The following is a 23,249-nucleotide window of genomic DNA, read 5'->3' as shown; positions in this document are numbered from 1 at the left end:
GGTTTCCTCCCACATTCCAAAAACATGCTAGGTTAATTGGCGACTCCAAATTGTCCATAGGTATGAATGTGAGTGTGAATGGTTGTTTGTCTATATGTGCCCTGTGATTGGCTGGCCACCAGTCCAGGGTGTACCCCGCCTCTCGCCCAAAGACAGCTGGGATAGGCTCCAGCACCCCCCGCGACCCTTGTGAGGAAAAAGCGGTAGAAAACGAATGAATGAATGAACTACATTTTATGTTCCATTGTGTTGTCATTGACTAATATGCTGCGAGACATAATAGCCCCAGGCTGCACTTTGGAGACCCGTCTACTTAGGAACATGACATGCATTGCAAAAAAATATATACTGTCTAAGAATGAGCCTCATTTATGTTTAATTGTTTTTGATTGTTTTCAATCAGGAACTACTGAGTCCAGGCCAGAAGACATCTGGGACACAAAGCGGGCCTCAGAGAGAAGAAAAAGTGTCCCCAGTTTCTTTAAGAGAGTTCGCATTGGACAATTTTAGGTAATGTTTTTTTTTTTGTGGTAATTATAAAAAGCAAAGTGGTGTGTGATACATTGATTTCAAATAAATGATGCATTATTAAGAGAGCACGCAGGCCTCACAGCTAGGAGACCCGAGTTCAATTCCACCCTCGGCCATCTTTGGTTGGAGTTTGCATGTTCTCCCCGTGCATGCGTGGGTTTTCTCCGGGTACTCCGGTTTCCTCCCACATTCCAAAAAAACATGCTAGATTACACTCTGATATGATGAACATCCAGCAGCAACACAACTAAATTGTCCATAGTTATGAATGTGAGTGTCTTGTCTATATGTGACCCGCAATTGACTGGCGACCAGTCCAGCGTGTACCCTGCAGCTGTACCGGAAGTCAGCTGGGATAGGCTCCAGCATACCCCGTAACACTGACAACAAGACTATGTCAACAAAAACATCAAGTTTTACTTCAAACTGAATTTGAGTGGGGGCTGCAGGCCTCAAAGCTAGGAGACCCGAGTTCAATTCCACTCTCGGCTATCTTTCTTTTGTCATCTTTCTCCGGGTACTCCGGTTTCCTCCCACATTCCAAAAACATGCTAGGTTAATTAGCGACTCCAAATTGTCCATAGGTATGAATGTGAGTGTGAATGGTTGTTTGTCTATATGTGCCCTGTGATTGGCTGGCCACCAGTCAGTCCAGGGTGTACCCCGCCTCTCGCCTGAAGACAGCTGGGATAGGCTCCAGCACCCCCGTGAAAAATGTGAGGTTAAGCAGTAGAAAATGAATGAATGAAAGTAATGCTTGAAATGTATCTTGACAAAAATGTTGTTCCTCCCCTTTTTAGTCGGGAACTGATATTTTCCTGAAACTTACCTATGTTCTACTGCTGATTACTAAAGAACGGTAGAAGGTAGTTGGTTCCATATTTATGTAGACATAGGATGCAAGTCTAAAATGGACTGAAGACAGCTGGGATAGGCTCCAGCAACCCTAGTGAGGATAAGCGGTAGAAAATGAACGAATGCATTATTAAGAACTACGAAAATAATTTTATTCGCAAGTCACACATGGGTCAGTTTTTTGATTGGTCATCATTTTAACATTTGACGATCGAAAAGAAATAGTTGACTGACTGGATGCCATTTGTACTCTAACCTTTAACCTTCTCGCTCTGTGTCCCCACATGTCACAGACCTCTCGGTAAGGAGAGGTTGTGGGTGTGTTCGAGAGAACCTCTGAAGCAGCCGCTGTTGAAGAACCTGGTCCGCAACTCTGAGCTCAGCTACCTCGCCTGCAATGCCTTCACTGATATCCTTTTAAACAGGAACCAAATAGGGGGGGCACATCACCCCAATTCTGGCCTCCCTACATTGGTTGCCTGTTCGCTTTAGGATTGATTTTAAGATTTTATTGTTTGTTTTTAAGGCCCCCAAATACATCTCGGACCTCATCCAAATTTACTCTCCAGCGTGGTCACTGAGGTCCGAGGGCCAGCTCCAACTTGTGGTGCCTAAGACGAGACTTAAGACCAGGGGGACCGAGCCTTTTCTGTGGTTGGGCCCCAAACTATGGAACTCTCTCCCATCCCAAGTAAAAAAAGGCCCCCCAACATCGAAAGCTTTAAGTCTCGTATCTTTAAGTCTCGTCTAACTCGGAGTGAGTCGTATGGTCCTGTGTCTTTTAGTTCTTCTTTTTTATTGTAATTGGTTTTATATTTTATACTTTTATTGTTTTGTTTCTTGTTTTTAATATTTTAATATCTATTTTACTATTTTATTTCTTAAATGATTTTTTAGTTTTGGATTATTACTTTTTATTTTTACTAGTCTGTGCAGCACTTTGGAAACTCTGTTTATAAAATGTGCTATATAAATAAAGTGGATTGGATTGGATCCTCCAAACCGATATTAATGTCCGAGCATGCAGATGTTGTCATCCAATCAGATATTGTCCTTAACATTGGGTGCTACCTATTTTGAAGTACATGGGCGACTATCCCATTAAACAGTTCCGCAGTTCTGTTGAGTTGACCGACCAAATTTTTGGCCCAGCTACGCAACACCAAGAACTGCAGGATGAGATTTATTGTCAGATCATGAGGCAGATGACCAGCAACAACAACAGGTAGGTTTTTTTTTCCCCCGCCTTGTCATTCATCTAATTGTAATTAACTATAAGTGCATTCCTTTTCCTGCCTGTAGGCTGAGCATGGAGCGTGGATGGCAGCTGATGTGGTTGTGCACAGGCTTGTTTCCACCCAGTCAGTATTTGATGAGACACGCTCAGCGTTTCCTCGAGTCACGACCCAGAGAACATTTGGCAGCAGGATGTCTGCAGAGGCTGCAGCAGATGCGCAGGTCAGGCTGGGGATGAAAGATAAATCACCGTGCTCTATGAACATGTACGCTCTCACAGTCAAATTCTGTAAAAAAAAAAAAAGGATACCCCAAATTCCGATAAAAAGCTGCACCCACTAAATTTCAAGGAAAAAAAAACAGATTTGGACATGCTTATTAAGCTGTACACGTAATAAAATGACATTGTGGTGAACAGGGCTGCATGGTGGACAAGTGGTTAGCATGCAGACCTCACAGCTAGGAGACCAGGGTTCAATTCCACCCTCGGCCATCTCTGTGTGGAGTTTGCATGTTCTCCCCGTGCATGCATGGGTTTTCTCCGGGTACTCCGGTTTCCTCCCACATTCCAAAAACATGCTAGGTTAATTAGCGACTCCAAATTGTCCATAAGTATGAATGTGAGTGTGAATGGTTGTTTGTCTATATGTGCCCTGTGATTGGCTGGCCACCAGTCCAAGACAGGCTTGTCAACCAATAGGAAATTGCAGGTAATCATTTGTCAATATGACAGTCTTACTCACGGAGCAACTTAACACCCAAAACGTACATTTAATAAATATACAAACATGTACAAATACAAGTTTAAAAAAAAAAAAATGCTTTGTTTCAGTAAGGTATGGACAAGCAGCATGGAAAATGAATGAATAGCAATGCAACGCTGCCTCTGTCTGCCAAAGGAGCCCAAAGCTTATTGGGAGGCTGATGTCACTGCAGCACCCCAATGGACTTTTTTAAGATTTTTTTTTTTTTTTTTCATTTTAACCTCATATTGATATATGTATTAGGTACACCCTTTGAGTGTTAAGTTACTGTGTTATAGGTTAGGGTTCTTGGTTAGATGACACCGTGGGTCAGACTATTTGTATATTTGCACTATTTATATACTGTTACAGTTATACGGTTACCTCTTCTGAATGCCTTATATTGTTTTAGTTAATTTAACAATTTCCATGCTTAAGTGTTTAATTCAAGCAAAAAATATGTACAATTTCTTTTAAATATGCATATTATTTTTACTAATAGGCCGTATTCAACCACAAAACCATATGATTAATTAATATACACGGTGATAGTGATGTCACAAAATTGGAAGTATAGTGTGACGAGGGTTTAGTGTGTGTGCCGCGCTGCCACAAATAAATAAATACATAAACACCGCTGCTACTGTTCTCACTAAAGGTTTGCCAAACACTAATGTGAACATTTCTCTCCTGTATATTTTGTTTGCTCAGCAAGGAGCCCAGGAAGCATCCTCCTCATCTGGTGGAAGTAGACGCCATCCAGCAAAACAGCAGCCTCATTTTCCATAAAATCCACTTCCCAAATGACACCAACGATGTAAGCCACAAGACTCTTTGCAGTGTTTAACATAGCGTGTGCGTCGTTTGGGTTTGGGTAAATAAGAAGGAGGAGCATGTATTCAAATTCACTGGGGTTATGATCCAAAGCTTACTGCAAATAGCAAAAAAAACAAAAACAAAGAATGGTTCAAAACCCATAAAGATGCATGTAAAACTTTTTACATTTGGATTCAAGAATCACTTTGATATTTTAAGAAAAAAAATAGGTTATAGGTGAAAAAGACCATAATTACTTTCTTCTAAGTTTAATTTTGTAATATTCTGACTTTATTCTCAGAATATTTTGACCTTATTCACCCAATTCACACAATATTTTGTGAAAATTCCAATTCTATTTTGTTTTGTTTCTCATATTACAATTTAACAAAATATAATAATTTTCTTGAATATTTCAAATTTATGCTACTAAAATAAGAATTTTTTCCTCATGTTTAAATGTTTGGGTTTTTTTGTTAGTATTTTTACTTAATTTGTAAAATATTACTGCATATTGTGTAATTTTTGCAGGTTTTTTTCATGTTAAATTATATTTTTAGAATGTACCAGGGTAAAATATTACTGCATATATTATTTAATTTTTGCAGTTTTTTTTCATGTTAAATTATATTTTTAGAATGTACCAGGGTAAAATATTACTGCATATATTATTTAATTTTTGCAGTTTTTTTCATGTTAAATTATATTTTTAGAATGTACCAGGGTAAAATATTACTGCATATATTATTTAATTTTTGCATTTTTTTTCATGTTATATTTTTAGAATGTACCACGGTAAAATATTACTGCATAATTTTTAATTTTTGCATTTTTTTTCATGTTATATTTTTAGAATGTACCACGGTAAAATATTACTGCATATTATTTAATTTTTGCATTTTTTTTCATGTTAAATTATATTTTTAGAATGTACCAGGGTAAAATATTACTGCATATTATTTAATTTTTGCATTTTTTTCATGTTAAATTATATATTTAGAATGTACCAGGGTAAAATATTACTGCATATTATTTAATTTTTGCAGTTTTTTTTCATGTTAAATTATATTTTTAGAATGTACCAGGGTAAAATATTACTGCATATATGATTTAATTTTTGCAGTTTTTTTTCATGTTAAATTATATTTTTAGAATGTACCAGGGTAAAATATTACTGCATATACGTATTATTTAATTTTTGCAGTTTTTTTTCATGTTAAATTATATTTTTAGAATGTACCAGGGTAAAATATTACTGCATATACGTATTATTTAATTTTTGCAGTTTTTTCATGTAAAATTATATTTTTAGAGTGTACCAGGGTAAAATATTACTGCATACTATTTAATTTTTGCATTTTTTTTTTCATGTTAAATTATATGTTTAGAATGTACCACGGGCCAATAACAAAACAGCCACGGTGCCACAAATGGACACCACTGCATTTATAATATGCCTCACATACTTTATTAAAACACGTAAATTGTAGACTCAAAAATGATGATGAAAAGTTAGCAATAGCGGAACAGCTGGATCCACGGTCTACAGTCGTTCGGCTAGGACTACAGCCGCGTCTCATCTCCTGCGACTCCGCCTCCATCTCTCCTCTTAAGCATCTAGCGACGGTACGCTGCCCACTGGGTCATACCGGCAGGCGTTCTTCCAGTGGCGTCCATTTTCTATGTGACTTAATCCTTATTAGGGTGGTGGTGGGGGGTGGTATGCTGGAGCACATCACAGCTGACTTTGGGTGTAAGGCAGGGCAAACAACCATTCACACTCATTCATGACTTTATTCTTCCTTTTGCAGCTAATTGAAGTGACATCCACAACCACAATCCAAGACCTGTGCTGCAGTATTGCCTCTCAACTCAGGCTGAGCTCATCCGATGGATACGGCATTTATTTAAAAACACCAAATCGGGTAAGATTGGATGATATTCCCGTAAAATGTCATTTTTTTTAATGTTTGGTCGAAGGTGTCATGACTCTACCTTGTAATTACATAACTTCAGGTGCTGATCTTGAATGAGCAGAAATATTTATTTGACAGTTTAAGAGAGACTTCTGATGCTCCTAAGAAAGGGAAAAAAGTGCGAGAAGGTAACGAAAAATATCTCTTCAATATTTTCCAGCTTCTTTATATTCATGATGAACATTTTGCTTATCAGGAAACTTAGCCAACACACCCTATCTGGTGATTTTTAAGAGGAAGCTGTGGTTCAACGTGATCCCAGGCAAAGACCCGGTTGCAGACCTTACCTTCCATTTCCCACAGGTATCCCAACTGATGGCTTATTACACACTACGTGGTGTTGCTAGTTTCCAAGTCACACTTAAATGTTTCACGTCATCAAACAAATGTAAATATTAGCTAATGGCAATACAACTGAGCACAAAATACAGTTCTTCAATGAAACCTTTATTATTACGGGAGAAAAAAAACAAACCTACATAGCCCTGTGTTGGGGGAAAAAAGAGATTGCCGCCCCGCCCTCCTGTATAAGCATACTAACTGAGATTAATGTGATCTATCAATCTGGAAAAGTTTCTAAAGCATTGGGACTCCAGCAAACCACAGCAAGAGTCATTATCCACAAATGGCGAAAACATGCAACAGTGGTGAACTTTCAAGGGAGTTGCCGGCCGACCATAATGACCCCACGAGCACAGCGATGATTCCTCCAAGTGGTCACAAAAGACCCCACAACAACATCCAAAGACGTGCAGTCTTCACTTGCCTCAGTTAATGTCAGCGTTCGTGACTCCACCATAAGAAAGACACTGTGCAAAAACGGCCTGCATGGTAGAGTTCCAAGACCAAAACCACTGATATACAAAAAGAACATTAAGGGTGGTCTCAATTTTGCCAGAAAACATCTTGATGAGGTCTGAGGAGACAAAAGTTGGACTTCCTGGAAGGTGTGTGTTCCATTACATCTGCCGTAAAAGTCATGCATTTCAGAAAAATAACATACCAACGGATACCAACAGTAAAATATGGTGGTAGTAGTATGATGGTCTGGGGCTGTTTTGCTGCTTCAGGACCTGGAAAGACTTGCTGTGATAAATGGAAGCATTAATTCTGATAAAGGAGAATGTCCGGCCATCTGTTGGTGACCTCAAGCTGAAACCAACTTGGGTTCTTCAGAAGAACAATGATCCAATACACACCAGCAAAGTCCACCAAACCAAAAACTTCAGACTTTGCAGTCAAAATCCTGACCTGAATCCTAATGAGATACTGTGGCATGACCTTAAAAGTAAAATATAGTGGTGGTAGTGTGATGGTCTGGGGTTGCTTTGCTGCTTTAGGACCTGGAAGACTTGCTGTGATAAATGGAACCATGAATTCTAATAAAGGAGAAGGTCCGGCCATCTGTTGGTGACCTCAAGCTGAAACCAACTTGGGTTCTTCAGAAGAACAATGATCCAATACACACCAGCAAAGTCCACCAAACCAAAAACCTCAGACTTTGGAGTGGCCTAGTCCAAGTCCTGATCTGAATCCTATTGAGATGCTGTGACATGACCTTAAAAGTAAAATATGGTGATGGTAGTGTGATGGTCTGGGGCTGTTTTGCTGCTTTAGGACCTGGAAGACTTGCTGTGTTAAATGGAACCATGAATTCTGATAAAGGAGAATGTCCGGCCATCTGTTGATGACATCAACAGTAAAATATGGTGGTGGTAGTGTGATGGTCTAGGGTTGTTTTGCTGCTTCAGGACCTGGAAGACTTGCTGTGATAAATGCAACCATGAATTCTGATAAAGGGGAATGTCCGGCCATCTGTTGGTGACCTCAAGCTGAAACCAACTTGGGTTCTTCAGCAGGACAACGATCCAAAACACACCAGCAAGTCCACCTCTGAAGACTTTGGAGTAGCCTAGTCAAAGTCCTGACCTGAATCATTTTACCTTAAAAAGGTACTTCATGCTAGAAAAGCCTCCAATGTGGCTGAATGACAACAATTCTGCAAAGCGGGCCAAAATTCCTTCACAGTGCTGTAAAAAACTCATTGCAAGTTATCACAAACGCTTGATTGCAGTTGTTGCTTCTAAGGGTGGCCCAACCAGTTAGTCACTTTAGGGGGAAATCGCTTTTTCACATTTTTCATGTAGCTTTGGATTTTTTTTCTCCCTTTTTAATAACAAATTTTAATTTAAAAACAGCATTCAGTTGTGTTGTCATTTACTAATAATACAATTTATTTGATGATGAGACATGCAAAAAAATAAGTGTGCGTTCTCTGAACATTGCCTACCTATAGGAACTTCCAAAATACCTGCGTGGGTACCACAACTGCAGCAAAGAGGACATGGTCAGACTGGGTGGACTTCTTTTCAGAGCCAAGGTGGATTCTGACCGATCGCAGTTTATTATGATACCCAAAATGCTGAGGGAGCTAATTCCTGTTGACCAGATCAAAAGCGCATCCGCTGAGGAGTGGAAGAAGGTATGAAAATAGAAGTGAAATACGGAATGGACTTGCATGATTTTTTTTTTTTTTCCCCCCTCCCCAACTTCTAGCACATCATGTCCTCCTACAACAAGCAGAGTGGCATCACAGTGAAGGAAGCCAAAATTGCTTTCCTGCAGGCCATCTCGAGCTGGCCCACCTTTGGCTGTGCCTTCTTTGAAGTTAAAGTAAGTTTATGCGGATGAAAGGTCTGCAGACAATGAGAAGGACCTCGGTGAATGTGCACGTTCTTCACGATGCTTTTCATTTTGCAGCAAACATGTGAATCGAGCTACCCGAGTACTGTTTTGATTGCGGTCAGCAAGCAAGGTGTGAGTCTAATCAACCCCAAAACGAAGGTAGGCACAATAACTGCTCTTTAACAAAAATCTATATTCAAAAATATGCATTGTGGATTATTTCTTATTATTTCACATACACTACAGACACTAATGAAGTATGCAAATATAATTAAACATTAGCATAGTAGCATTTTTAGCCATTTTCAATAGTTTAAAATTGACAGTGCTATAATTATAGGTTTAGCGGGCTAATGCTAACATTAGCATAGTAGCATTTTAGCTGTTTTCATGTGTAGAAACCTATATAAACATTTAGCGCTATCATGTCAGCATGCTAATATTACCATATAAATTTTTCTGGACATTCACTTAGCACTGCGATGCTCGGTGTTGCATGTTAAAGCATGTATTAGCATGTAAACAATAGCATAGTAGCATTTTTCGCCATTGTCAATATAAATATTTAGCGCTATCATGTCAGCGTGCTAATATTAGCATAGAATTTTTTTTTTTTGGACATTCACATAGCACTACCATGCTCGGTGTTGTAACATTAGCATGTAAACAATAGCATAGTAGTATTTTTAGCCATTTTCAATAGTTTAGCATCGACAGTGCTATCATTATAGGTTTAGCACGCTAATTAGTAGCATTTTAATTGTTTTCATGTGTAGGAACCTATATAAACATTTAGCGCTATCATGTCAGCGTGCTAATATTAGCATAGAATTTTTTTGGGACATTCACTTAGCACTACCATGCTCGGTGTTGCATGCTAATGTTAGCATGTAAACAATAGCATAGTAGCATTTTTAGCCATTTTCAATTGTTTTAACATTGACAGTGCTATCATTATAGGTTTAGCAGGCTAATGCTAACATTAGCATAGTAGCATTTTAACTGTTTTCATGTGTAAAAACCTATATAAATATTAAGCGCTATCATGTCAGCATGCTAATATTAGCATATCATTTTTTTGGATATTCACTTAGTACTACTATGCTTGGTGTTGCATGCTAACGTTAGCAGTAGCATTTCTAGCCATTATCAATAGTTTTAACACTGACAGTGCTATCATTATAGGTTTAGCAGGCTAATTAGTAGCATTTTAGTTGTTTTCATGTTTAGCGCTATCATGTCAGTGTGCTAATATTAGCATAGAATTTTTTTTAGATATTGGCTTAGCACTCCCATGCTCGGTGTTGCATGCTAATGTTAGCATGTAAACAATAGCACAGTTTTAACATTGACAGTGCAATCATTATAGGTTTAGCACGCTAATTAGTAGCATTTTAGTTGTTTTCATGTGTAGAAACCTATATAAACATTTAGCGCTATCATGTCAGCGTGCTAATATTAGCATAGAATTTTTTTTGGACATTCACTTAGCACTACCATACTGGGTGTTGCATGCTAATGTCAGTATAGTACAACTATAGCTGTTCTTGAGACGCACCTGCATTGTTTGTGTCTCGGTTAAATAAAGTGTATTTTTTATTGTATAAAATCATCTCATTCTCATCGACACAATCTCATGCATCTTGTCCGGTGAATTGAATGTTTCGTGAACCCCCCTTATCTCAATTTTTGGGCCTTTGCAATTGTTCATTTCTTCTCAGTATCCATGCATTCGTATCATGCAGTGACATATTCCGTGTTATGATGCAAACCTTTCAGGAGCTGCTGGTCATGCATCCGTTCAGCCGCATCACAGAGTGCCACAGTGTGGGCGGCTACTTCCAGATGACCATCGGTACCTTGGTGAGAGGCAATGTCTTTGTGTGTGAAACCTCACAGGTGAGCGTCTTACGCTTCGATCTCCACTATTTTAAGATTACTGATCGCTAGATGGTGCTATGCTTGATATGTCACGTGATGTTTCAGGGTCATGCGATGGAGGACCTTTTCAGATCTTACGTCGGCATGTACGAGAAACAGAGGCAGGCTTTTCGATCAAGAAACCAGGTGTTTACTTGACGTGCCGTTGCTTTGCCTTCACTCCAAAATATACACAATCCACAACAAGATGGGGGTATTTAAGGTTTCGTTCTATCATTTTGTTGTAACTGAAATTCATACTGTATAGGGTTACCGAGGGTATAAATTATACCTGACAATAAAATAATATCTTCACAGTCCGCAGTCATATTGAGCAATCAATACACATTATACTCCTTTTTTTGTGTGTGTGTGTGTATTCGTATTGTAGCACCTAAATGGAGGCGGTTCATAAAATGTCAGCCAGAATGTCCTCAAATGAACCTCCCCTTTGCAGCTTGAGAGGACTCCATAAATTGTGGATTGTAATGCAACATAGTAGTCGGTTTACACAATCCCTCCTCATTGCTTTAAGACTATTGCTGTTTCCATGGAAACCATGTGGCCAAAAAAAAAAAAAAAAAAAAATCAGGTTACCATAGACAGGTGCTTAAGATGTACATTGTGATTATTTGTGCCTCTTTTTTTTATCTTGTGGAATTGGAAAAGCTATTTCTAAACTAAAAATGTTCATGAATAGCGAGTCCGATAAAAGCACAGTACAAAAAAAATATATTTTTAATTAACTACTGAAGCGAGTGTATTATACAAGTAACACTGACGGTATATTTTAGTGTGTTAAAAAGTAATCCAAAAAAATGTAGGTCAAATGCTTGAATACTTAAACACCTTTTTTGTGTATGACTGTGAATACTACCCTACAAGGAAGCAACAGCGTTTTGATGCACTGCACCAAATTTGGAACAAAAGACCTTATGTAGCCCACAGGCCACATCACTATAGCTTCCCCACCTGCACAGCCCTCCCTGCAACCACCACCCTTACCAAATGCAGACATACACATACTGCACATTTTGGTATCGATCCGATACAGTACTGTACACAGCTAGGTTGCCAGGTACTAATATGAGTAGGTTTTTTTGTTTGAAAATATTCAAAATAATTTATTTTTATGATTTTTGCCTTTTTAAGTTTTTAATCTTAGTAATAATAATAAAATGTAAAAAATAAAAAAAATATATAAATATATGTAAATATGTAATAAAATAGGGAAAATATTTTAGTAAAAAAACATTTTCCTTTATTCTCAGTTTGTTTGAGCAAAATATATATTGCAAAGTAAAAAAAGGATATAATATCAACAATATGAACGCAACAAAAACATTTTCAAGCTGAAAAAAAATCTTACCCACTAGAGAACTATCCATGTATATTTTCATATACAGTTTGTGTCTGAGCCATACGAACCATAGCGAACGAATCGGCTCTAAGAGTCGGCTCGTGCCATTGTGAGTCCTTTTCCTTTTCCTCGTCTTTTTTGCTGTTTTAGATGAAATCTTCTTCCGAGTGGTGGTAGATCTGGACATTTAGTGTTCCTGTTATGTGCTTATTATACTACATGTTAGCATGCTAACAGTTAGCATTGCTAACATCAGCATAATAATAATATATTTTTTCCATTTGAATAAACTACAAAGACGCTTAGCACTACCATGCTCGGTGTTGCATGCTAATATTAGTATGTAAACATTAGCATAGTAGCATTTTTAGCCATTTTCAATAGTTTTAACATTGACAGTGCTATCATTATAAGTTTAGCAGGCTAATGCTAACATTAGCGTAGTAGCATTTTAGCTGTTTTCATGTGTAGAAACCTGTATAAACATTTAGCGCTATCATGTCAGTGTACTAATATTAGCATAGAATTTTTTTGGGGCTTTCATTTAGCGCTACCATGCTCGGTGTTGCATGCTTGTAAACAATCCACCTGCACAGCCTTCCCTGCAACCACCACCCTACCAAATGCAGACATGCACAGCAGGGGTGGACGATACTGCATATTTTGGTATCGATGTGATACAGTACTGTACACAGCTAGGTTGCCAGGTACTAATGAGTAGTTTTTTTTTGTTTGAAAATATTCAAGATCATTTATTTTTATGATTTTTGCCTTTTAATTTGTTTATCTTGGTAATAATGTGAATAAAATAGAGCAAATATGTAATAAAAAAAAAACATTTTCCCTTATTCTCAGTTTATTTGAACAAAATATATAGTGCAAAGTCAAAAAGGACATAATACCAACAATATGAACGCAACAAAAACATTTCAAGCTGAAAAATATCGACCATGTGACGGAAGTATCGATTAGATACTGCTACTTTACTACCATTGGATGCTATCAATATTTGTATCGATGCACACGAGCCATATGCTCACTTTTTGTAGAAACATAGACTATCAAGTTAGCGTTTAATGCATTTTGTTTTACATTTATGAGGATTATTGTCAACATGTATGTAATGTTATAACTTGTATGTGTCTGTGTGGGGTGCGGGCGCGCCCCCGTGTATGTTCGTGCGCGTAGCAGTTTCAGCTTTAATTCCTCAACCAGTCAAGAAGTTGTTTTCGCCGCTCTAAGAAGGCTGGTCTCGGGTCAATGTCGAGCGGTGTCTTCCGGTGAGCACACAGCTGATGTCAAGGAGGAAGAAATGATCCCAGATCAGTGTCTATTTCTGTGTCACGCCCCCTCTCCCCTCCCTTACTTCCCGCGCTACTAGGTGAACGCTGGCCTCGCGATAGCCTCGCCTACTGGAATCAAAGCCCCGCTCGAGAAGTGGATGCTGACAAGCGGTCATCATGCAAAGGTTACACCGGATCCCCTCCGTGGAGCCTCCGAGGAAGACGCTCATCCGCAGGATCCACCCGGACAACAACAACAACAACAACAACATACGAGGCGTTTAGCGAAGCACCGAAGCCAAATAAAGTCACGGTCAGCGGCCATTTTTTGGGCTACAGCAGGTGGGAATCGATGGACGACAACTCGGAGCTTCGTCGAATTATCGAGAGTGCGTACTTCGGCTCTGCTCGGCGGCAAAGTGCCTTGATGAGTGTCCAAAGTAACAGTGGAAGTGGTGGTGGAAGTTTGGAGGCGACGCCATCTTGGTCACAGCTCTCCTCCTCCCCAACGATTTCTCAACAACATATAACGGCGACCGCAAAGAGCAAGGAAGGTATACGAGCTCGACGAGTGTCCCTCTCCGCCAAGTGTGTCTATTTTTTTTTTATAAGGGGGTTAGCGTGTGTTATTGTCGTTGCGTCGAGCTAACGTTTGTGGAAGTACACAAAAAAATGGATGTCAAGTTCACTGATGCCGTGAGCCAAACGTCAGCTGTCACTTGTGTTGATGGCTAAGTCAAAGTAGCTTGGAGCTACATGTCCGCACAAAGGCAGTGCTACCGTGCTAGCTGACATTTTTTTGCCTTCGTATTTGGACATAAGTTACTAGTTTGTTGTCGCCGTTTAAAACTGTTCGGTGTCCAGCTGTAGTTGGCTACTAAGCAACTTATGTATACGTACTTATGCATTAATGAAGGCGCTGTCGTGCCACTGCTGCTATAAACGGTACAGCTAGGCCATAAGTTAATGATGTGTTTAAATGCTTTGTAGTGCTTGGTACTTACTGCGTTCTTGTGACGTTAGTGGAGTGTAGTAATGACTTATAAGCGTTTACCTACTCGTCTTACGTATTAAAACCCGGGCTGTCAAATTAATTAAAATAGTAATAGAATGAATCAGCTTTCCACTTAATCACGATTAATCACCATTTGTAACTGTTGCACATTTTAATTATTTTTTTAATATTTTTATTATATATATATTATTTTATTATATTTTTATTATATTTTGAGAAAAAAACACGATGCAAAAGATAAATGACAGGACACAATTATTTTATACTATATATTTAATATATATTTTATACTATATATATTCATACTACAGTATGCTATCTGCCATCATACCAGAGCGTTATGGCTTGATGTGATGCGCATGACACAAAAAATGTTAACATAATTAATGAAATGAATTTGTTACTGTCGTTAATGTGCCATATAAATCGGAAGTTATCATAAATTAACACCGTCCACAAAATACAGTGTTCCTTGATGGTCGCAGTGTATATAAATTATATTTTATTATATTTGTATTATATATATATATAAAAACACATGATCCAAAAGATAAATGACAGGACACTATTATTTTTTTGTATGTATTAGCAGCTCCGAATTAACTGAAAATGTAACTTCAATCGCATTTTTTATGAGCCATGAAGAGTTGTGTTCAAAGACACAGAGTATTGTCAGTTAGTGGAGTATAGTAATGACTTATAAGCGTTAACCTACTCGTCTTACGTATTAAAACCCGGGCTTGTCAAATGATTAAAATAGTAATCAAATTTTCCAAAGCTTTCCACTTAATCATGAATAATCACCATTTGCAACCGTGCGTGAAATATGCACATTTTTATTATATTTTATATTTTTATTATATATTTTATATATATATTATTGTATTATATTTGTATTATATTTTGAAGACAAACACATGATCCAAAAGATACATGACAGGACACAATTATTATTTTTTGTATGTATTAGCAGCTCCGAATTAACTGAAAATGTAACTTCAATCGCAATTTTTATGAGCCATGAAGAGTTGTGTTCAAAGACATAGAGTATTAGTATTGTCAGTTAAATTCATCCATCCATAGCACATGCTATAGTATGCTTCCATCTGCCGTCATACCAGAGCGGTATGGCTGATGATACGTGATGCATATATGCATAAATTTGTTACTGTCGTTAACGTGCCATATAAATTGGAAGTTATCATAAATTAACACCGTCCGCAAAGTACAGTGTTTATTCTTGATGGTCGCAGTGGTTAAGCGATGTGGGCCGTGCATGCAGCAAGTGTTCTTTCCCCTTTCTGAGTATTTTTGCAATGTATGGTTTTAGTTTCATGGTAGTGGCTTTCCTTTTCTTTGGCGCACTGCCACTGGAGGAGTGTGTTTTGCATTTATTTCTTTAGGTCGAAGTTTTTAATTTGTTGGAATGCGTGGTATCCGCGAAACAGCTTAATTATTATATTGCATTGTAAGACATGCAGTTTTATTGCAGCATATATTCCTTTCATATAAGAAGAAGCCCCCACAAAATGGGTTGTCCTTGCATAACCTCACACAGGCCTTACTGTGCAGTCATTGCACAAGGGGTTCAACATGTCAGTCATCACTTTTAGGCCATGCCCCATTTGCTGGAAGCTACCAAAAGATCACAGCGATGCAGGAAATATCCAATAAGCAACCAAGTGCCTGTAGCAACAATAAGACTTAAAAAAAAATAGAGAAATGTCACAAATCAAAGCCCGGACAGGCTGCTTATGTAGCATATATGCTAAGCTACAACAGGCATATTTCAATGCATTCATATTTCATTTGATAGTAAACGTTACTTGTGCAAAATCAGCCTTTTATCTCATTCTGGTGCAGCAACATCACATCCCAATATCATTGCATGACGGTGCATCTTTTTTTAAAGCGCCATCTACTTCACTGGTTTTCATCCTCCATTTGCTCAGCCTCTCTTACTAGCGCCTTACATTTTTTTTTTTTTTTTACTGAGTGTTTGTTTGGACACATGTAACCTGAACTCTGGTGTTGCCGCTGCCCCTCGTATCAGGCCCCATGGATGAGCTGCACAGCCTGGACCCCCGGAGACAGGAGCTGCTGGAGGCCAGGTTTACAGGAGCTGTGAGCGGCAACACGGGAGGCAGCGCTGGGAGCATGAGTGGAGGTGCCAAGGTAACAGCAGCACACCAGTCTTTTTTTTTTTTTTTTTTTGCGCATCATTCCGCAGACAAGGGAATAATGTGGCCATTTTGTGCCAACCTCTTGACTGCTAAATAAATGTATTAAATGTTGAATATGTTTGAAGTATGCAAGCAGTAACATCTTTCCACTCTCAAAATAGTGATGCACCAAGGTTGTAATTAACTACCAGCCATGCTTGACTTTTAAAGTGAGGATGTTTTTAATTTAAAGTTTTTTTTTTTGCATTTTAGTCAGCTTGCCTTCAATTATTCCGTTGAATAATAAGGTACTAATATGACACAGTGATGCTGTATGAAGTAAATAAATGAACTCTGCATAACACCGGGCGTCTGTATTGCAGCTTGGTAAGTAAACATAACATGAAAATAATAACAAGAGTATTGTGCACATTGTCACTTGGATGACTCACGTGGAGATGCCACTTCAAGTTAGCTGTGTTTGTTCACCAGCGATCGTCATTCCGTGGTTCTCACAGTTACTTGTTCTGCACAGCGCCAAATGTGAAATGTGTCTACTGTCTTCTAAAATTAACATTTTCATTTGTTTTTTATTGATAATGGTTTTATTTCATTTGAACATGTATCAGATTACAATTGAATGCATCACATAATCAGTTCACAGTTCCATATGTCCGAAAGGAGTAGGAAGAAGCAAAGCTTATTAAATCCTACCCCTCCATCTGGTACTTTTACAATTAGTAACTGGCACACCTGCTTTCCTATAAGTAAAAAAAAAAAAAATTTTTTAAATTTGTTTTAAATTTTTTTTTAAATGTATTTTTTGTCACGTACCGAAGTACGAGATCATATGACCATCCAATGACATAATGGGTACCATAGTAAGTGTCAATATAGTGATATGTATAGCACATCATGACTGGTTCAAGACTCTTCATCCTTGTATTTAGCAAACATCAACTGCTTGTATTGTTTCTTGAATTGGCTCATCGTTGTGCATTGTTTGAGGGTCTTACTCAATCCATTCCATAGTTTGATTCCACATACTGAAATGTTATGGCTTTTTAACGTAGTCCTAGCATATAAGTGTTTCAAATTTAGTTCTTCCCTGAGAGAAATATTCGCCGACAAAACTGTCAGTTTGTTTCATCTTAGTTTTCATGGCGGAAAAACAGGTTGTTTGACAAAAATGATTGGTCGATGAAATGAACACTGCTCGGGTGTGTTTGTGTGCAGGGTCTGGCCAACGAGTCGTCCAACCACAGCTACGGGAGCCTTGGCTCGTCCAGCGACAAGGAGTCTGAGGTGAACCACTTTGCATTGTCGCTTACACATTCACCATCTAGTCGTCGTTCAGGAGGTGTGAAAGAAATCAAACCTGGTCCGATCCATGATGAATTGGAACTTCGTTTTAGCTATTAAGGTCGTACACATGCTCCACTCCACAGTGATTGCAAATCACTTTAGTGCTTAAAGTATTAAACACGGTGTAGTAGTTAGTTATGGCAGTTGTGAAAATACTACTGGGTCCCTAATAAAATAGCTGTTTGTTGTCTAGAAAAAGACAACAAACATAATTTGTGGTGCTGTGCTTCGGAGCAATCATTTTGTGCTTTATGTGTTCCCCCATCATTTGTAATGTAAGATTCTCATTTTTTCTTTTTCCCGATTTGATAGGGAGTAAAGTTCAGGCTTGTATCAGGGATTCCTATATTCCGATACTTTCTGCAAATACACCGAATATGTTGGGTACATTTTATAGTGGAGCTGTGTCGGGAGGTCCGCTGTCGCCGGCGGGTTTTGGGGCGCTGGACTGCTGCATGTTGGGGAGCACAACATGGGTTTAGGGGGGGCTGTTCGGTTTCAGTACTTGAAGAGGACGACTTTAGTGGTTTTAGTTCCCAGGAGGACGGCAATGAATGACTTTTCTGGTAGTCTACCGTATTACACATACTGTTCATTTAATAAAAAATATTTGTGGACAAAATCTACCTTGTTACAACGTGGACCCCTGCGACTTACAGATTGGTGTGGTCTTTGTACAATTCTTTTTTTAATTTCTTTAAAATCAGTAGGGGGCTGCACGGCGGGCGAGTGGTTAGCGCACATACCTCACAGCTAGGAAACCAGGGTTTAATTTCACCCTCGGCTATCTCTGTGTTGAGTTTGCATGTTCTCCCCGTTTTCTCCGGGTACTCCGGTTTCCTCCCACATTCCAAAAACATGCTAGGTTAATCGGTGACTCCAAATTGTCCATAGGTATGAATGTGAGTGTGAATGGTTGTTTGTCTATATGTGCCCTGTGATTGGGTGGCGACCAGTCCAGGGTGTACCTCGCCTCTTGCCCGAAGACAGCTGGGATAGGCTCCAGCACCCCCGGTGACCCTTGTCAGGATAAGCGGTTAAAAATGAATGAATGTTTTTGTTCACTACTGTTCCATGTTTTGGCCATTTGTGGATAATGGCTCTCACTGTGGTTGGCTAGAGTCCCAAAACTTCAGAAATTGCTTTATAACCTTTTCTAGACTGATAGACTTTTCTAGACTGTCGGTGATGTTTAAACCGGGGCCATGTAGGTTTGGTAACAGTGGAAAAAGTGGTTAGCACGCAGGCCTCACAGCTAAGAGACCTGAGTTCGATTCCACTTTGTGTGGAGTTTGCGTGTTTTTCCCGTGCATGTGTGGGTTTTCTCTGGGTACTGCGGTTTCTTCCCACATTCCAAAAACATGCTAGGTTAATTGGCGAATAGGTATGAATGTGAGTGTGAATGGTTGTTTGTCTATATGTGCCCTGTGATTGGGTGGCGACCAGTCCAGGATGTACCCCGCCTCTTGCCCGAAGACAGCTGGCATAGGCTCCAGCACCCCCCGCGACCCTTGTGAGGAAATGCGGTAGAAAATGAAGGATGAAGAAAATCAGGTGCGGCCTAAAGAGCACTTAGTTCGGAAATTACAGTAGTTAGTAAAGATAGAGAGAGATACTTAATATGTGAACAAGTCATCAAGGGGAAAATAATAATCGATACACCCATCATGAGAAATAAATTATACCACAACATAAATCAACGTAATTAGACTTAGGGACTGGTTGCAGAGTTTCTAACATGGTCTTTCTGTCGGGCTCTCTTAGCTGTTCAGTTATTTTTGTGTTCGGCCCACTTGTCCTTCTGTCTCTCCCGCTACCTGTACCTCTCCCTCTCTTCTCTACATAGAACTCTGATATGAAAAGAGGGAGCTCCCCTGCCTACTCAGTATGTACTCTCTCTTACCGCTGAAAGCCGCCACAGGAGCTTTGTTAGGTAAAACTCAGGGGACTTATGCATTTTCTCTCCTCCTTTTCTCTTGTGTCGACTTACAGACCCCAGAGAAGAAGCACTCGGAATCATCCAGAGGGAGGAAAAGGAAAGCTGACACCTATTCGGAGAGCAGTCAAGGTAGGGAACTCTCTAACGTTAGTGGATTTTAAAGCCTTTTTTTTTTTTTTTTAATATTCGAACCTGTCATGCAGGGAAGTCCTCTACTCGCGGGCACAAGATCAGCGACTACTTCGATGTGAGGATTATTTTTGCTGGCGTCACTGTAAAATATTTGAAATGTTTGATTTCCATCTGGATTGTGATGTATTTTGATGTGTTTTAAGTTTCAGGGGGGTAATGGCTCCAGTCCAGTTAGGGGCCTGCCGTCAGCTCGCCGCTCTCCACAGAGCTCACACTCTGCACCAGGCTCAATAGTGAGTAATAATGCTTGCTTGTTATTACATATTTACAATATTAGTTATTTATATGAGTGTAGGATTAAAAAAATGAACAGATTCATTCATTAATTTTTTACAGCTTATCCTCAGGCGGGGTACACCCTGGACTGGTGGCCAGCCAATCACGGGGCACATATAGAAAAACAACCATTCACACTCACATTCATACCTATGGACAATTTGGAGTCGCTAATTAACCTAGCATGTTTTTGGAATGTGGGAGGAAACCGGAGTACCCGGAGAAAACCCACGCATGCACGGGGAAAACATGCAAACTCCAGACAGGGATGGCCGAGGGTGGGATTGAACCCTGGTCTCCTATCTGTGAGGTCTGCACGCTAACCACTCGACCGCCGTGCCGCCAGAATCATTCATTCATTAATTTTTTACCGCTTAGGGGGTGCTGGAGCCTACACCAGCTGTCTTCAGGCGAGAGACGGCATACACTCTGGACTGGTGGCCAGCCAATCACAGGGCACATATAGACAAACAACCATTCACACTCACATTCATACCTATGGACAATTTGGAGTCGCTAATTAACCTAATTTTTTGGAATGTGGGAGGAAACCGGAGTACCCGGAGAAAACCCACGTATGCACGGGGAGAACATGCAAACTCCACACAGAGATAGCCGAGGGTGGAATCGAACTCGGGTCTCCTAGCTGTGTAGAATTAATTAAATGTTGTAATTTCATTTTTTAAATTAATTTTAATTGAGCGTCCATAGAGCTGTCGACTATTTGTCTTTTATTCATGACTGGCAGCATTTCAATTGGACACTGCTTTATTTACCAAGCAGGTCTCCATTCAAACACGTCTTTATGCTATGTTGTGGTCATTTGTCATTATACAAAAGGTAAAAAGTTATCATAGAACAAAAAAAAAAACAAGTACTGAGAGTTGAAGCAAATATTGTTTCACGCTTTGTTGAGCTACTGACAATCAGCTGTGATCGTATCGCCATCATAAGGCTGGACTAGTATAATGAAAACAACAGAGCAAAGGTATTCAGTGACATATGAAGAAGTTAGTACGCACACCATGGATGTGATATCCACTTCCCCGCGGGACAAAAACGAGCTCCCAACTAACTACATTGCTTGTTTACTTTAAAAAAACAACATTTAATGGTGGTAAAAAGTCACATTTGTAGTCGGAAGACTAGAAGTTAGGCGGATGACTCCTGTTAGCTAGCTTGCTAGCCAGGCAAAGCGTGTAAAGAAAGATGCAAGGAAAGTGAAACACCTATAGGTTTGCCAAGGGTGTGATCAAACACGCTGGCCTGTGTCAAGCTGTCAAACTGAAACCATTCAGGTTTTACAGACTAGTTTGGATTCTTGTTGCAATACGGGACAAAGTGCGTCTCTTGTTGGCTCAATGCGGGTGTTGGTACATGACACAGCACACATTGAAGGGCTTGTCTCTGAACAGTTTGGATTTTGTGATCAGCTTTGAAAGGCATTTATTGGTATATTACCGTTATATTACGATGACGTGTTTTGTTAACGGAAATGGTCCGATCGAAGCATCCCTATTAACTTTTATCTTTGCTGTGTCGACAGATTCGGCAGAACAGCTCCTCCCCCACAAGTTTGTGTTTTGCAGAACACAATCCCAAATCCAGTAAATGCGTCCAGGTAGGAAGAAACCCTCCATTGACGTGCGGTGAGGTTCATGGCTGGTGAGGCACTGACTTATTTGGAAGTTGCATATTTAAGGGCTCTAACAGGCGAAGGTATGAATCGCATTATAGCCCGCCCCTTCCTGCTTGCATCACGATACAACTTTCCCGTGGCCGACTTCATGCAGTGTTAAGGTAATATAATGTAAGCCAATGTCTCAGTGGCCAGAATACTACATATCACTTGTATTTCAAGATGTTTTGACTAATAACAAACCACAGGCTACCACAAAACGGCAATAATTAATTAATTTATTTCTGAAAAAACACAATATTGCGATATTTTTAGAAAACTGACAACAATGTATGGGCTTACCTTTTATGTGACACACAAATTCCATGTCTTTCCTTCTTTTTAATTTTTTTTAAAATTATTATACAAGACACATTTATTACATACGAAATTTGTAATACTACAAGAATAAAGTTGTGATTTTACAAAAAAAAGTCTGAAATTTAGGATTTATAACAACACAGTCATAAATTTACGAGAATAAAATTGTAAAAAATTGTAAAAAAAAAAGTCATAAAATTACCAGAATAAAGTCATAAGAATATAATAAAGTTGTGAATTTATGTGAAATTTATGAGAAAAAAAAGTATTAATATTACAAGAATTAAGTCGCAAATTTACAAGAATGCAGTTGTCAATTTACGACTTTATTCCCGTTAATTTTAGGGCCACATTGAAGAACATTATTATTTTTTTTTGTCTTTCCTTCTACAGGAACATGTGATAGTCTGATCACCTTTTTTTGTATTGTTTGAAAGTCCATTTTGGAGAAGCTTGTCTGTATAATCCTCCATCTTGGCTAGCAGATTCATTCAGCAGACCATAAAATGTTATTTCACTTGACTTGTAGCAGAGTCTAAATGACACATTAACACCGGACGTGTATTTCAATAAAGTAAAAAACAAAAAAAAACAGTGTAAAGTCGTGCACGGTGAGTACTGTGCACCTCACCGTATGACATTTGTCTTTATTGTATTGTCCGATTAGCAAGAATAATGATGTCACACTTTCATTAAAGACATCACACAGGCTGCCAAAAGCCTAATAAAGTATAATGCATGTTTGTGCAATCATTATATTGGTGCCATGCTTATAAACACAAACAGCCACCCCCCCACCCAGTTTATGAAGGACTGTTGGTATAATTTTTCATGATGCTCTGCCTCACCTGCCTCCCCTGATCGCACGCCATTGGTCCTCTCATGCAATGATTCTT

General features: G+C 39.0%; 2 protein-coding genes across 5 annotated transcripts in view; both read left to right on the top strand.

Annotated features, from left to right (window-relative positions):
* Positions 1 to 11,224, top strand: part of LOC131126158 (unconventional myosin-VIIb-like) — a 41,583-nt gene extending 30,359 nt beyond the window's left edge. The window contains exons 36-48 of the mRNA XM_078791404.1: positions 404 to 510; positions 1,680 to 1,795; positions 2,458 to 2,611; positions 2,689 to 2,844; positions 4,077 to 4,182; positions 5,993 to 6,106; positions 6,198 to 6,285; positions 6,354 to 6,460; positions 8,454 to 8,639; positions 8,714 to 8,830; positions 8,918 to 9,001; positions 10,622 to 10,741; positions 10,829 to 11,224. Coding sequence (XP_078647530.1) covers positions 404 to 510; positions 1,680 to 1,795; positions 2,458 to 2,611; positions 2,689 to 2,844; positions 4,077 to 4,182; positions 5,993 to 6,106; positions 6,198 to 6,285; positions 6,354 to 6,460; positions 8,454 to 8,639; positions 8,714 to 8,830; positions 8,918 to 9,001; positions 10,622 to 10,741; positions 10,829 to 10,921 — 1,548 coding nt within the window. The 3' untranslated portion in view covers positions 10,922 to 11,224. The remainder of the gene's footprint in view (positions 1 to 403; positions 511 to 1,679; positions 1,796 to 2,457; positions 2,612 to 2,688; positions 2,845 to 4,076; positions 4,183 to 5,992; positions 6,107 to 6,197; positions 6,286 to 6,353; positions 6,461 to 8,453; positions 8,640 to 8,713; positions 8,831 to 8,917; positions 9,002 to 10,621; positions 10,742 to 10,828) is intronic.
* Positions 11,225 to 13,491: 2,267 nt separating this feature from the next.
* LOC131126603 (serine/threonine-protein kinase tousled-like 1-B) overlaps positions 13,492 to 23,249 on the top strand; it is a 21,356-nt gene continuing 11,598 nt past the window's right edge. The window contains exons 1-8 of one of the 4 annotated variants that reach the window (XM_078791399.1): positions 13,492 to 13,959; positions 16,474 to 16,595; positions 17,819 to 17,887; positions 19,794 to 19,832; positions 19,940 to 20,015; positions 20,090 to 20,133; positions 20,228 to 20,311; positions 21,901 to 21,975. In XM_078791399.1, the coding sequence (XP_078647525.1) occupies positions 13,758 to 13,959; positions 16,474 to 16,595; positions 17,819 to 17,887; positions 19,794 to 19,832; positions 19,940 to 20,015; positions 20,090 to 20,133; positions 20,228 to 20,311; positions 21,901 to 21,975 (711 nt within the window). In that variant the 5' untranslated portion in view covers positions 13,492 to 13,757. Of the gene's footprint in view, positions 13,960 to 16,473; positions 16,596 to 17,818; positions 17,888 to 19,793; positions 19,833 to 19,939; positions 20,016 to 20,089; positions 20,134 to 20,221; positions 20,312 to 21,900; positions 21,976 to 23,249 lie in introns of all 4 variants that reach the window. The other 3 variants (XM_078791402.1, XM_078791401.1, XM_078791400.1) reach the window with 3 other exon arrangements.

The sequence above is a fragment of the Doryrhamphus excisus genome, linkage group LG6, assembly GCF_037039965.1.
Source record: "Doryrhamphus excisus strain RoL-2023G ecotype Guam linkage group LG6, RoL_Dexc_Guam_v1.1, whole genome shotgun sequence".
Taxonomy (NCBI): domain Eukaryota; kingdom Metazoa; phylum Chordata; class Actinopteri; order Syngnathiformes; family Syngnathidae; genus Doryrhamphus; species Doryrhamphus excisus.
This window is presented reverse-complemented; position numbering and strand designations above follow the sequence as displayed.